This window comes from Camelina sativa, chromosome 7 (genome assembly GCF_030686135.1).
Source record: "Camelina sativa cultivar CO46 ecotype springtype chromosome 7, ASM3068613v1".
Taxonomy (NCBI): Eukaryota; Viridiplantae; Streptophyta; class Magnoliopsida; order Brassicales; family Brassicaceae; genus Camelina; species Camelina sativa.
This window is the reverse complement of record NC_141886.1, coordinates 15,964,828-15,978,608: the sequence shown is the minus strand read 5'-3', so window position 1 is coordinate 15,978,608 and position 13,781 is coordinate 15,964,828. Positions and strand designations below refer to the sequence as shown.

The following is a 13,781-nucleotide window of genomic DNA, read 5'->3' as shown; positions in this document are numbered from 1 at the left end:
ACATATTATAAATTAGTTAATGGGTGCCATGTAATTGTAAATTGAGTTTGTTAACCATAAAAATAAAAAATTTCCAACATTTTTTTTTTATTTTTGTAAAACTTGTAATGCAATTAAGATAATATAATATAATTTAGGTGCATGGCACCAGGCATAATACTAGGGCACCGGGCACCGGGCACCAGGCACCGGGCATGTGTTGAGAGGCGGCTGTGTTTGTCTAAAGTTGGAAGAATGAGTAGCAAGACGATATGCGATCTTCCACCGAAATTGGTAGGGGAGAAGATACTCACTAAGGTTCCGATAACATCCCTGTCGGCAGTGCAATCCACTAGCAGATTATAGGACGCCTTATCCAAAGATTGGATTGTGGGTGAAGCAGAAGCATCAAGGCAGCAGTTTTTGGGGTTCATGACGATGGATTCCAAGGTTTGTTAAGCCAGATTCCATCTCCGCCGCAAGGAAGAAGACTTGGTTGATCTATCTATAAAGCAGGTATCTTTACTTGATCAAGTCGAGATATCTACCGCTTTTCACTGCGACGGCTTTGTTGGGATAAGCTTGAAAGTAGCTTGAGCTGGAGTTAATACTAGTCTTATTATAATTGGGTTTATTTAGGAGATAAGGATCAAGTGTATTAGGAGATATCTAATATGTGTGATTCCTAGTAGGATTAGGATTAGCAAAGTCTTATATAAGGAGGTGTTGAGATGTGACACAACTTATGAGGGTTGAGAGAGAAAATAGAGATTGAGAGCTTAAGTTTTGAGAGATTTTCTTAAGCTAATAAAAGTGAGTTGTACTTTTATATCTTGTGTTCTTAACAAACCTCTGATTCTATATTTGGTATCAGAGCTAAACATTCATACATCAAGGAAATCATGTCGGAAATCACCGTAGCTACACCACGACCTAAAGAAGTAGGAAGAGGATCTCCTTCAATTGACTGTCCGATGTTGACATCGACCAACTACACTGTATGGGCGATGAAGATGCGGATAGCCCTTAGAGTACACAAAGTTTGGGACGCCATTGAAGCAGAAACCGATAAGGTTGATTCAGAGCAAAACGATATAGCTATGGCCTTATTGTTTTAGTCGATACTGCAAAAGACACTGCTAACAAAGATACAGAGGAAGCAGATGAGCTCTTGATGCATGAAGTAGTCTACCTAAACGAAAAGGATGTCATACCAAGTAAGTTTGAGCCAACTGCAGGAAGAGATAACATATGGTACCTTGATAATGGTGCGAGTAACCATATGACTGGGGACTGAAGGTACTTTAACAGACTTGACCGAACTATAACCGGAAAAGTTTTTTGGAGACGACTCTAGGATCAATATCAAAGGAAAAGGAACAATTGCCTTTATTGATCAGAATGGAAAACCAAGAGTTATGACTGATGTCTATTTCATTCCTGATCTTAAAAGCAATATCATAAGCCTTGGACAGGCTACTGAAGCAGGTTGTGACATTCCGTTAAGGGGAAATTACTTGACTATGCGTGATCGAGAAGGAAATCTACTTGTGAAAACAGAGAAGTCTAAAAACCGGGTGTACAAAGTTGAGATGGGACTACAAGATAGTGCTTGTTCATATCTTGCGGATGTAAGTGAGCCTAGTATGTGGCATGCAAGGTTAGGAAACATCAATTATGCAACATTAAGTTTGATGCTAGGGAAAGAACTTGTTTTAGGAGCACCAAAACTCTCTCCTGTGAAAGAAATTTGCAGATCATGTCTGCTTGGGAAGCAAACAAGACGTGTGTTTCCTCAAGCGACTACTTTTCAAGCTAAGAAAAGGCTAGAAATCACACATGGAGACCTTTGTGGTCCTATTTCTCCATGTACACCAGCTGGGAATAGATACATTTTTGTGATTATTGACGACTACTCTCGCTACTTGTGGACAATGTTACTAAAGGAGAAGGGAGCAGCGTTTCAAAAGTTTCAGAAACTTAAAACTATGATTGAAAAGGAAGTTGCAGAAAGAATGCAGACCTTTAGGACAGATAGGGGAAGAGAGTTTTTATCTAATAAGTTTAACTCGTTTTGTGAAAGTGCAGGCATTAAGAGATATTTAACAGCAACTTACACTCCACAACAGAATGGAGTGTAAGGTGCTGACAAGAAGCATCTTAAAACATATGAATATGCATAACCATCTTTGGGGGGAAGCACTAAGGCACTCTGCCTATTTGCTAAATAGAGTAGTAACACGAGCTTTGAAGGACTTGACACCATATGAACTTTTCTGGGATAAGAGACCTACAGTTGAGCATATTAGAATTTTTGGTTGTATTGGCTATGCCAAGGTGGAGAAACCAAATCTTAGAAAGTTGGATGATCGTACGAGGATGCTTGTTCACTTAGGAACCGAACCTGGTTCTAAGGCATATCGGTTGTTGGACCCTCATTCGAACAAAATCATAGTGAGTCGAGATGTAGTGTTTGACGAATCAAAAGGATGGAACTGGAGTAACAATTCATCAACAGAGGAAGATGATGAGAGTTTTAGGATCAGCTTTGGTGTTTTTGGCAATCACGGCCTTATGGAGTATGAAGAAAGAATCTCGAAGCGTAGCCGAAAATGATGGAAGAATGGAGAACCGAGAGGAAGTTACACGTGAAAGCAAAACAGAGCAAGAGTCACACGATACTGCAACAATACCTGCAGAATCTTGTGCAACCTCGTTAGAGCCTGAACTACGAAGGTCAACACGACCAAGTATTAAGCCAAAATATTTGGAGGAGTATGTCTTACTTGCAGAAGAAAAAGGTGAGTTCTTGTTAATGTGTATCAATAATGAACCGAGAAATTTTTATGAAGCCAAGGAGTCTAAGGAGTGGATACGAGCCTGCGAAGATGAGATAGAATCAATTGAGAAGCTTAGAACATGGGATCTTACTGATTTGGCTGTTGGAGCAAAGCCAATTGGCTTAAAGTGGGTATTTAAACTGAAGAGAAATTCGGATGGGAGTATTAACAAGTACGAATCTCGACTTGTAGCAAAGGGATATGTGCAGAAGTATGGTGTTGACTTTGAGGAGGTTTTTGCACCTGTTGCTAGGATTGAAAATATAAGATTACTGATTGATCTTGCAGCTTCTCATGGATGGGAGATTCATCATCTTGATTTAAAAACAGCCTTGCTCCATGGAGAACTTAAGGATACTGTGTATGTTTCTCAACCTGAAGGAGTCGAACAAAAGGGCAATGAAGGGAAGGTGTATAAGCTAAACAAAGCCTTGTATGGTTTGAGACAAGCGCCTAGAGCTTGGAATAACAAGTTGAATCACATTCTTCAGGAGTTGCGGTTCATTAAGTGCTCGAAGGAGCCCTCTGTCTATCGGAAAAGCATTGGCACTAACCTTCTAATTATTGGAGTTTATGTTGATGATATGTTTATTACAGGAACAAGCTTGGTAGGTATAAACAAATTTAAGGAGGAGATGTCTTCTAAATTTGAAATGAGTGACCTTGGAAAACTGACTTACTACCTTGGTATGGAAGTGAATCAACATCAAGGTGGTATCACATTGAGCCAAGCTCGTTATGCTCAGAGGATATTAGAGAAAACAGGAATGTCAAAGTGCAACTCGGTGCTTATCCCTATGGAACCAGAGCTAAAATTGTCGAAAGCAGAGAAAGAGAAGGAGATAGATGCAACTGCTTATAGGAAGAAAGTTGGTTGTTTACGTTATCTTTTGCATACCAGACCGGACTTGTCTTATTGTGTTGGAATTCTTAGTCGTTATATGCAGAGTCCTATGGATTCGCATGGAGCAGCTATGAAGCAGTGTTCAAGGTATCTAAGAGGAACTACTACTCTTGGCTTATCCTATGGGAGAATGAAGATGCCTCGTCTAATTGGGTACAACGACAGTAGCCATAACGTTGATGAAAACGATGGTAGGAGCACCTCGGGTCATATATTCTATCTTGGAGAGGGTCCTATCACTTGGTGTTCAGAAAAACAAGATGTAGTGACTTTATCCTCCTGTGAAGCCGAGTTCATGGCCGGTACTAAAGCTGCAAAACAAGCTGTTTGGTTACAAGACTTGATGGTAGAGATCATTGGAGCTGCAGAAGAGAAGGTTACTATCCGGATTGATAATCAATCGGCGATTGCTCTCACCAAGAACCCTGTCTTCCACGGGAGGAGCAAGCATATACATAGGCGTTATCACTTCATCAGAGTAAAGGTTGAGGCCAAATTGAGGTATATCATGTTCCAGGATCTGAGGAGAGAGCAGACATACTCACCAAAGCTTTGGACAAGAACAAGTTCAGAGAAATGAGAAGCCTCTTGGGAGTTCAGGATTTGACAGAAAATGCTTTCAAGCTTAAGGAGAAGATTGTTGGGATAAGCTTGAAGGAAGCTTGAGCTGGAAGTTAATCCTAGTATTACTATAATTGGGTTTATTTAGGAGATAAGGATCAAGTGTATTAGGAGATATCTAATATGTGTGATTCCTAGTAGGATTAGGATTAGCAAAGTCTTATATAAGGAGGTGTTGAGATGTGACACAACTTATGAGGTTTGAGAGAGAAAAGAGAGATTGAGAGCTTAAGTTTTGAGAGATTTTCTTAAGCTAATAAAAGTGAGTTATACTTTTATATCTTGTGTTCTTAACAAACCTCTGATTCTATAGGCTTAATATTATGCGTCCTCAGGGACAAATCAAGGCTCGTGGTGTGGAACCCTTATCTGGGGCAATCAAGGTGGATAGGACCCGTAAAAGTTTCGACAGTTATGCTCTGGGATACGACATCAACCGTAACCATAAAATCTTGAGGTTTGTGGATAATTGCATCCATTTAAAACACTATTTTGGGTTCGAGATCTATGACTTTGGGTCTAACTCGTGGAGGGTTCTAGACGTCACACCCGACTGGGAGGTAGAATGGGAAATACTTATTTTTTGCCCATGAGAAGACAGGGCGTGACTTTTTTGCTTCAATACACAAACCAGCCAGCGTTGGATTGGAAGATGAAGATGTTGAAGATTTCTTACTCTGTTTTGATTTTACAACAGAGAGATTTGGACCGCGTCTGCCTCTTCCGTTTCACTCTTATAGTGAATATACTGTGACCCTCTCATGTGTTAGAGAACAACAACTCGTTGTGCTATATCAGCAGGGTGATGACTTAGTTGAAACATTGGAGATTTGGGTTACCACTAAGATTGATCCTAGTGCTTTGTCCTGGAGCAAGTTTTTGAAAGTAGATATGAGACCACTACTCACTAGTAGTAGTTTTGATGTTGTTCGGTTTGACCATAAATCTGGGAGATTCTTCATTGACGAGGAAGAGAAAGTCGCCGTGGTTTTTGATGTAGACGGATTTCTACACACCGAGAGTGCCCGGTACCACACTGCTTTTATCATTGGAGACGACGGTTTCTTTAAATCTGTGAGTCTCGGAGAAGCTCCCAATATCTATGTCGGGGAACCTGGCAATTTTGTCATATTAATAATCTATACTAGTTTAATTGCACCACTTTTTGTTCAAAAACTAGGATTTAACCCGTGGTACACCACAGGACAATTATTTACTTTAATTTAGAATAATTTTTTATTTTAGCAATATTTAATTTAGTAATAAAATTATATATTTTTAATTTATAATTTTTTATATTTAAGTGGTGATACAATTATTCTTAAAGTATTATAATTTTATCAGGATAAAACACTAATAACTGTTTGTCTAATGTATAATTAATCAGAATAAATTTTTTTATTTATTTAAAATAATACTATTATTGTTTTATTTGATATATAATTATTTAATTTAACTGATTATTTATTTTTCAGTGTATACAGTTTAATGATTGATTTTTCTATTTTTTATTTTATTTTGGGACACATATATAGAAAAGAAATTTGCTATTAATAAGAAATTTAAGTAGAATTAATTAGTTTCTATAAAAAATAATTGAATTGATCAATTTACCATATTTTACTTATTGTTTTTAGTGCAATTTTGTAGGGACTAAAATTTTAAATAGGCAAAATTAAAAGGGTAGAACCCACAATGTATTTCAAAAATGTATATATAGATATGTTTTTGGAAACATTTACCATTTATTGCCATTAATTGCTATATTCATATCTAAACAAGTTTAGTTAACTCTCTCTACTATCCTTGTAACCAAACATAATTAAAATATTTTAAATATTCATATATAGAATCTACAAGTAATATAGATATTTAAAAGATTTATTACAGATTAAAAAAATTAGTCTCCTATCATCTCTTTTTTATTTTAAATTTTAAATGTTGTGACAACCCATCCCATGGACCCCACTAGCCCACCGCTAGCCGCCCCAATGGATCCCAAACTGGCAATGTAAGGCATCAATGACAATTGGTGACAGCTTGTCCTGTGAGAAGGTTGTTAAAGGGTGGGGACGAGAGTTCGAGGAACGTCTGGCGCACCAATAACCTACAGGTGGATTTGGATGTGTAGTTCCTTTCCCGGTGAGGGGTTCGGATCGATGTCCTGCATGGCTAGCTTGGGCCTATAGAGGCAAGCTAGTGGGTAGCTAGTGGGGTCCACGAGACGGGTTGTCATAAATGTACTGAATCATTATGTATAATACATAAAGTTAATAAAAATGAATCATTTTCATATATTGTGATTTGAATTTTTTTTAAACAAACATATATTACTGAATTAATATAAAAGTGTGTGTCTAACATACATATAGTAAATTTACAGTTTATACTAAATTATAAAATTTTAAGAAGTTTATAATTTATTACTGATATATCTAGACTTAATAAAAAGTTTAAAATTTTGAATATTTAAACATAATAAAATTTTAAAATAACACAAACGAGTTATATTATGTGGTGGGTTATATGGCATGACAGGATTGAATTAATTGATAATACTAAAAAAAATGTCATTAATATAATACTTCAATACGAGTTAAATCCTCATTTTACTATTTTAACAACACCAATATAAAATATACTGAATCAAACTAATTTAATTAATATTGTCTAAAACAAAAATTATTGTATGGTATACCGCGATTATATACTAAATCACTAAAATTAATAAAATAGTATATTAACAAAATTAGTATTAAAATAGTACATTAACAAAAAAGTTATGTAAAAACTTGCTAGTTATTGATATAAAAATGCAACATAACATGAGAACGTCAAAGCATTTACTTACCTTTCTTTACATGTATCTTCCATAGCTTGCAGTATTCACTTGGTTAGGTTATATTCCCTGTGATATTGGCACTTTGAAATTGTAAGGGTTGGAAATGGCCCTTTCCCAAGTCCCAACATTGAACAACCACAGGCTGATATTGTCGCATTCTACTGCGATGACTTATATGCTGTCTATATATCACTGAAATCCTAGCTCTTCGCTCACAATCAAAACATATTGATGTCGATTATAACTATGCTTGAGATTCAGTATCTCTAGGTTTGTTGGTGATCAAACTCCTACTCATCTTCTACTGGCAGGTATTTCCACAAGTCATTGCTTCAATATTCTTTTTGCGAGCTTTGTTTCACGCTAAAGCTCAAGCTAGGTGTGGATATATAACAACCATGACTAGTTTGAGGGGAAAGTTCGACCAAACCAATAACTTAACCAAAAAGTCTTCCCTTGACAACAAAAGCTTTATAAAGTTGAAGACTACATGGAAATAGAAGAGTATCCAATTATGCTACAGTCATCATCAAACACCAGAAAATAAAGGAACATTGGATATTGAAAGTGTCGACATTGAAAAATGCACACTATTATTTCTAATGGGAAAAAAGAGTGGCAATTCATGTATTGCAACGTAATGTACAAAAGATGAGATCCATACACATCATAGATAAAGCAAGAAACTGATGGTTTAAGGGAGTGAAGCTTGAGGGGTTTTGATATGATCATAGGCAGCAATGTTTTGTGGTTCACATTCAGGGCTGAAGAGACGGACAAGCATCGCAGTTGATGTGCTCACAGACACAGCACCGCACCCCGCCCACCGTAGACTCCTTGGCACTGTGATCCTAGGACCTACACATTTCCCATAGATGGCACGAGACAACATTCCCATATCTTAGATTTGTCTCAACTATTCTATGTTCCTTGGAATCTTAAATCCACGAAAACAAACCAGCCCCGAGAATGAACCCATGGCAAATAGGTACAAGGCAAAACCAATTGCTTCCCAAAACGTCTAAAAATCCAATCTTTTAACCAGACAAATCTAACTATTCAATGATAAGACAAGAGAGAAATATATTATTACCATAGTGAAGTCTGCAGAGAACCCAGAAACCAATAGCTCCACCAACAGTGAAAATGGCAGCAGTTTGTCGCATCAGTCTTGAACATGGCTTAGCATCTGATCTCATTAGATCTCCCTCTGACCATCCTAACTTCTGCCTTAACGCCATTTCTCTATATAATCATCAACAACAAAACAAAACCCTCAAACTTGAGTATAAGAAAAACGAATAAATTCAGTTTTGTGATAAAGATGCTCACTCAAGCATTTCATCGAACAGTTAAAGGACAACTTCAAAAATTAGAAAATCGACACAATAGTTTGGGATTCAAGGAAGTGGAAAGGAAATTAAAATTGGATGAATTTGCGTACAAAAATACCAGAATCAGGGGAATCTCAATCGTTCCGGTGATGAGTAGTGCTCTTTCTTTCAAGCTGTGTCGCCGGAAAGCCTGACGGAAGAAGATGAAGAGAATCAGAGAAAGCTAACTAGCGCGACTTCGTGTCTAAGGCCGATATGGGAAGCCCAATTAACTATTAAACTATCTTAATGGACCGGTCTTAATAATGGTCGGTTCCACGTGATACACGGTTTATTTACAACAAAAAGATATTTAAGTTCAACTAATATAAAAATAATAATAATATTTAAGTTCAACAATAAGAGAGAGTATTGAAACCTGGAATCTAGAAGATTTTTGGTTTTTTAAAAGAAACTCTGTTATTCAATTTGTGATTTTTAAATTACTTACCAAATCCTGTGTTATTCAATATGATATATCTATAAAATCATTCAAAATCACTCACAATCTCTTGTTATTCAATCAATAATTTATGAAAATCATACTAAATCAACTGTTATTCAAAACATAAGAGGTTTTTTTTTTAAAGTCCAAAACACTAATTTTGGAAGACTTTAAACACGTTTGTACTTGAAAAACTGACATGAAAGAATCACACTTCTAGAGGTGTTATTTTGTAAGATTTGTCATTAACAAAAAAAAAAAAAGAATCACAGGAATAAATTGGTCGTTCTTTTCTCTTTTGTTCTTTACTGTCTTGTTCTCATTGCATATCTATATTCGTCTTCCGTCTAAAAACAAAAAACTGGGTTTCAATGGAGATCTACCTACGGATCAATTTTGTATTCCAATCCTCCATTTTTTTGTTACAGAACATGATCACACAAATATAAATCGAATCCCACTAGTCCACTACTAGTAGCAACTAGCAAATAAGGTCAATCAATGCTTGATTCATTAGGACTAGGATCAACTGGTCGTGGGTCGATTATTATATTAAATGTTGCTGATGAAATGAACATACTTACTCCACGAAGCCTCCAAGGGAATGTTTCCTCTGAGTGTACCATTTGGACAGCTGATTGCAATATAAGTGGGAGTCATGCAGCTATTGGTACCTTCTCTTTCTTACGGTGCTATTTTGTTGTCAGCCGGAATCTTTCTTACGGTGCTATAACCCAACAATACACAATTTTGGAACTTACACGCACAATAAATGAAAACGTGAACGGCAGGATTCGAACCTGCGCGGGCAAAGCCCACATGATTTCTAGTCATGCCCGATAACCACTCCGGCACGTCCACTCTTATACAAAAATAGACCTATCCATATACTATTCTCTTTCATAAATGCTGGTGTACAGTGAGAATTGTGGATTAGTCTAAGCATGACTCACTCGATTTATAATATAGATAAGAATATGAAAACCACAACGCTTGCTCGGCTCTCTTTATGTTTCAAGAACCATAATACATTTTCTGAATTCGAAAACAATGTTTTTGAAGAGTTCCCTTGTTGATGTATTTTACATCTACTTATCTATCTGCATGTAATACGTAGATGTGGGCTATGATTGTTTATATTATTGGAAAATTAAGGCATACAAATCGTGGAAGAAAGTGGCAAAGGGTTCTTCACTACGCTTGTAGGAACGTTGACGATTCGTAAGCACTAGCCACGAGCCTTTAAATATAATTGTTCATATACAACTTTAATTTGATCTTTCAAAAACACTATGATCATATGGGTTTTTAAACCATAGAATAGAGGAAAAAGCTCAAAGTATTTTTTTACTTAGTGTACTATAAAATCATTTCGTATGCTATCACAATTGTATAAACCTAAAACATACCAATCGAGTAAAAAAAGAATGCGATCAAAAGCTTTTGTTTAAGTCCTATTTTTCTTGCCAGCGTGCATTGGTTAGATCCAATATTCAAAAAAGAGTAAAGGTCACAACGCTATAAAAACCCAACATATGGGAGAAAATTCAGACCTACCGGATTCGAACCAGTGACCTAAGGATATTCTGCTTCAACTACAGTCCTCCGCTCTACCAACTGAGCTAAGGTCGGATGGTATTATACTTGATTCGTGTGTACTTTTCTAAATAATCTATGAACACAAAGATTTTCATAAGTTTAAAATACACGAAATTCAAAAGGCTTTAGCCCATAAGATCCGACCTACCGGATTCGAACCAGTGACCTAAGGATAATCTGCGTCTACTACAGTCCTCCGCTCTACCAACTGAGCTAAGGTCGGTTTTTATTATAAGATTATGCGCATGTAGATGATTCGACATAGTACTTCTAATGGATTTGGAAAGTATGTAGAGGAGTAGTAGAAAAAGGTGAGTTAATTAGTATATTTAACGTTGTCATGTTGTGTTGCATTTTCATATCACAATTATATTTTACATTAAAATTACATGACGGAAAACCATTAAAAGCTCTATAATCCAACAATACACAATTTTAGAACTTACACGCACAATAAATGAAAACGTGAACGGCAGGATTCGAACCTGCGCGGGCAAAGTCCACATGATTTCTAGTCATGCCGGATAACCACTCCGGCACGTCCACTCTTATACAAAAATAGACCTATCCATATACTATTCTCTTCCATAAATGCTGGTGTACAGTGAGAATTGTGGATTAGTCTAAGCATGACTCACTCGATTTATAATATTGATAAGAATATGAAAACCACAACGCTTGCTCGGCTCTCTTTATGTTTCAAGAATCATAATACATTTTCTGAATTCGAAAACAATTTTTTTGAAGAGTTCCCTTGTTGATGTATTTTACATCTACTTATCTATCTGCATGTAATACGTAGATGTGGGCTATGATTGTTTATATTATTGGAAAATTAAGGCATACAAATCGTGGAAGAAAGTGGCAAAGGGTTCTTCACTACGCTTGTAGGAACGTTGACGATTCGTAAGCACTAGCCACGACCCTTTAAATATAATTGTTCATATACAACTTTAATTTGATCTTTAAAAAACACTATGATCATATGGGTTTTTAAACCATAGAATAGAGGAAAAAGCTCAAAGTATTTTTTTACTTAGTGTACTATAAAATCATTTCTTATGCTATCACAATTGTATAAACCTAAAACATACCAATCGAGTAAAAAAAGAATGCGATCAAAAGCTTTTGTTTAAGTTCTATTTTTCTTGCCAGCGTGCATTGGTTAGATCCAATATTCAAAAAAGAGTAAAGGTCACAACGCTATAAAAACCCAACATATGGGAGAAAATTCCGACCTACCGGATTCGAACCAGTGACCTAAGGATATTCTGCTTCAACTACAGTCCTCCGCTCTACCAACTGAGCTAAGGTCGGATGGTATTATACTTGATTCGTGTGTACTTTTCTAAATAATCTATGAACACAAAGATTTTCATAAGTTTAAAATACACGAAATGAAAAAGGCTTTAGCCCATAAGATCCGACCTACCGGATTCGAACCAGTGACCTAAGGATAATCTGCGTCTACTACAGTCCTCCGCTCTACCAACTGAGCTAAGGTCGGTTTTTATTATAAGATAATGCGCATGTAGATGATTCGACATAGTACTTCTAATGGATTTGGAAAGTATGTAGAGGAGTAGTAGAAAAAGGTGAGTTAATTAGTATATTTAACGTTGTCATGTTGTGTTGCATTTTCATATCACAATTATATTTTACATTAAAATTACATGACGGAAAACCATTAAAAGCTCTATAATCCAACAATACACAATTTTAGAACTTACACGCACAATAAATGAAAACGTGAACGGCAGGATTCGAACCTGCGCGGGCAAAGTCCACATGATTTCTAGTCATGCCGGATAACCACTCCGGCACGTCCACTCTTATACAAAAATAGACCTATCCATATACTATTCTCTTTCATAAATGCTGGTGTACAGTGAGAATTGTGGATTAGTCTAAACATGACTCACTCGATTTATAATATAGATAAGAATATGAAAACCACAACGCTTGCTCGGCTCTCTTTATGTTTCAAGAATCATAATACATTTTCTGAATTCGAAAACAATTTTTTTGAAGAGTTCCCTTGTTGATGTATTTTACATCTACTTATCTATCTGCATGTAATACGTAGATGTGGGCTATGATTGTTTATATTATTGGAAAATTAAGGCATACAAATCGTGGAAGAAAGTGGCAAAGGGTTCTTCACTACGCTTGTAGGAACGTTGACGATTCGTAAGCACTAGCCACGACCCTTTAAATATAATTGTTCATATACAACTTTAATTTGATCTTTAAAAAACACTATGATCATATGGGTTTTTAAACCATAGAATAGAGGAAAAAGCTCAAAGTATTTTTTTACTTAGTGTACTATAAAATCATTTCTTATGCTATCACAATTGTATAAACCTAAAACATACCAATCGAGTAAAAAAAGAATGCGATCAAAAGCTTTTGTTTAAGTTCTATTTTTCTTGCCAGCGTGCATTGGTTAGATCCAATATTCAAAAAAGAGTAAAGGTCACAACGCTATAAAAACCCAACATATGGGAGAAAATTCCGACCTACCGGATTCGAACCAGTGACCTAAGGATATTCTGCTTCAACTACAGTCCTCCGCTCTACCAACTGAGCTAAGGTCGGATGGTATTATACTTGATTCGTGTGTACTTTTCTAAATAATCTATGAACACAAAGATTTTCATAAGTTTAAAATACACGAAATGAAAAAGGCTTTAGCCCATAAGATCCGACCTACCGGATTCGAACCAGTGACCTAAGGATAATCTGCGTCTACTACAGTCCTCCGCTCTACCAACTGAGCTAAGGTCGGTTTTTATTATAAGATAATGCGCATGTAGATGATTCGACATAGTACTTCTAATGGATTTGGAAAGTATGTAGAGGAGTAGTAGAAAAAGGTGAGTTAATTAGTATATTTAACGTTGTCATGTTGTGTTGCATTTTCATATCACAATTATATTTTACATTAAAATTACATGACGGAAAACCATTAAAAGCTCTATAATCCAACAATACACAATTTTAGAACTTACACGCACAATAAATGAAAACGTGAACGGCAGGATTCGAACCTGCGCGGGCAAAGTCCACATGATTTCTAGTCATGCCGGATAACCACTTCGGCACGTCCACTCTTATACAAAAATAGACCTATCCATATACTATTCTCTTTCATAAATGCTGGTGTACAGTGATA

General features: G+C 36.2%; 1 protein-coding gene, 9 non-coding genes and 1 pseudogene across 11 annotated transcripts; 1 reads left to right on the top strand and 10 right to left on the bottom strand.

Annotated features, from left to right (window-relative positions):
• The first annotated feature begins 188 nt into the window (after positions 1–188).
• On the top strand, positions 189–5,693 carry LOC109125435 (F-box/kelch-repeat protein At1g24800 pseudogene; annotated as a pseudogene).
• Positions 5,694–7,623: 1,930 nt separating this feature from the next.
• LOC104701091 (uncharacterized) lies at positions 7,624–8,821 on the bottom strand. Of its 2 annotated transcripts, none has more exons than XM_010416722.3 (3): positions 8,639–8,821; positions 8,280–8,431; positions 7,624–8,044 (listed from the first exon to the last, which is right to left on the bottom strand). In XM_010416722.3, exons 2-3 carry the CDS (start codon positions 8,425–8,427, stop codon positions 7,881–7,883), a joined length of 312 nt encoding a protein of 103 aa, XP_010415024.1. In that variant the 5' UTR covers positions 8,428–8,431; positions 8,639–8,821; the 3' UTR covers positions 7,624–7,880. The 2 variants fall into 2 exon arrangements, with proteins under 2 accessions (XP_010415024.1, XP_010415025.1); XM_010416723.3 differs by having other exon boundaries at positions 8,631–8,777.
• A 962-nt stretch (positions 8,822–9,783) lies between these two features.
• On the bottom strand, positions 9,784–9,865 carry TRNAS-AGA (transfer RNA serine (anticodon AGA)). Its single transcript has one exon. It is a non-coding gene; the product is annotated as a tRNA-Ser (tRNA).
• Positions 9,866–10,741: 876 nt separating this feature from the next.
• On the bottom strand, positions 10,742–10,826 carry TRNAY-GUA (transfer RNA tyrosine (anticodon GUA)). The gene is given in 2 exon segments: positions 10,742–10,777; positions 10,790–10,826. It is a non-coding gene; the product is annotated as a tRNA-Tyr (tRNA).
• A 241-nt stretch (positions 10,827–11,067) lies between these two features.
• On the bottom strand, positions 11,068–11,149 carry TRNAS-AGA (transfer RNA serine (anticodon AGA)). The gene has a single exon. It is a non-coding gene; the product is annotated as a tRNA-Ser (tRNA).
• A 686-nt stretch (positions 11,150–11,835) lies between these two features.
• TRNAY-GUA (transfer RNA tyrosine (anticodon GUA)) lies at positions 11,836–11,920 on the bottom strand. The gene is given in 2 exon segments: positions 11,836–11,871; positions 11,884–11,920. It is a non-coding gene; the product is annotated as a tRNA-Tyr (tRNA).
• A 105-nt stretch (positions 11,921–12,025) lies between these two features.
• TRNAY-GUA (transfer RNA tyrosine (anticodon GUA)) lies at positions 12,026–12,110 on the bottom strand. Its single transcript is given in 2 exon segments — positions 12,026–12,061; positions 12,074–12,110. It is a non-coding gene; the product is annotated as a tRNA-Tyr (tRNA).
• A 241-nt stretch (positions 12,111–12,351) lies between these two features.
• On the bottom strand, positions 12,352–12,433 carry TRNAS-AGA (transfer RNA serine (anticodon AGA)). Its single transcript has one exon. It is a non-coding gene; the product is annotated as a tRNA-Ser (tRNA).
• Positions 12,434–13,119: 686 nt separating this feature from the next.
• On the bottom strand, positions 13,120–13,204 carry TRNAY-GUA (transfer RNA tyrosine (anticodon GUA)). The gene is given in 2 exon segments: positions 13,120–13,155; positions 13,168–13,204. It is a non-coding gene; the product is annotated as a tRNA-Tyr (tRNA).
• Positions 13,205–13,309: 105 nt separating this feature from the next.
• On the bottom strand, positions 13,310–13,394 carry TRNAY-GUA (transfer RNA tyrosine (anticodon GUA)). The gene is given in 2 exon segments: positions 13,310–13,345; positions 13,358–13,394. It is a non-coding gene; the product is annotated as a tRNA-Tyr (tRNA).
• Positions 13,395–13,635: 241 nt separating this feature from the next.
• TRNAS-AGA (transfer RNA serine (anticodon AGA)) lies at positions 13,636–13,717 on the bottom strand. Its single transcript has one exon. It is a non-coding gene; the product is annotated as a tRNA-Ser (tRNA).
• Positions 13,718–13,781: the final 64 nt, after the last annotated feature.

What these genes read in the sequence shown, in the direction of transcription:
- LOC104701091 (XM_010416722.3), bottom strand. Translation starts at nt 8,427, where the DNA reads ATGGCGTTAAGGCAGAAGTTAGGATGGTCAGAGGGAGATCTAATGAGA. An exon ending in TCTCTGCAGACTTCACTATG is followed by an intron (nt 8,045 to 8,279) that starts GTAATAATATAT and finishes GGAAATGTGTAG; the next exon opens with GTCCTAGGATCACAGTGCCA.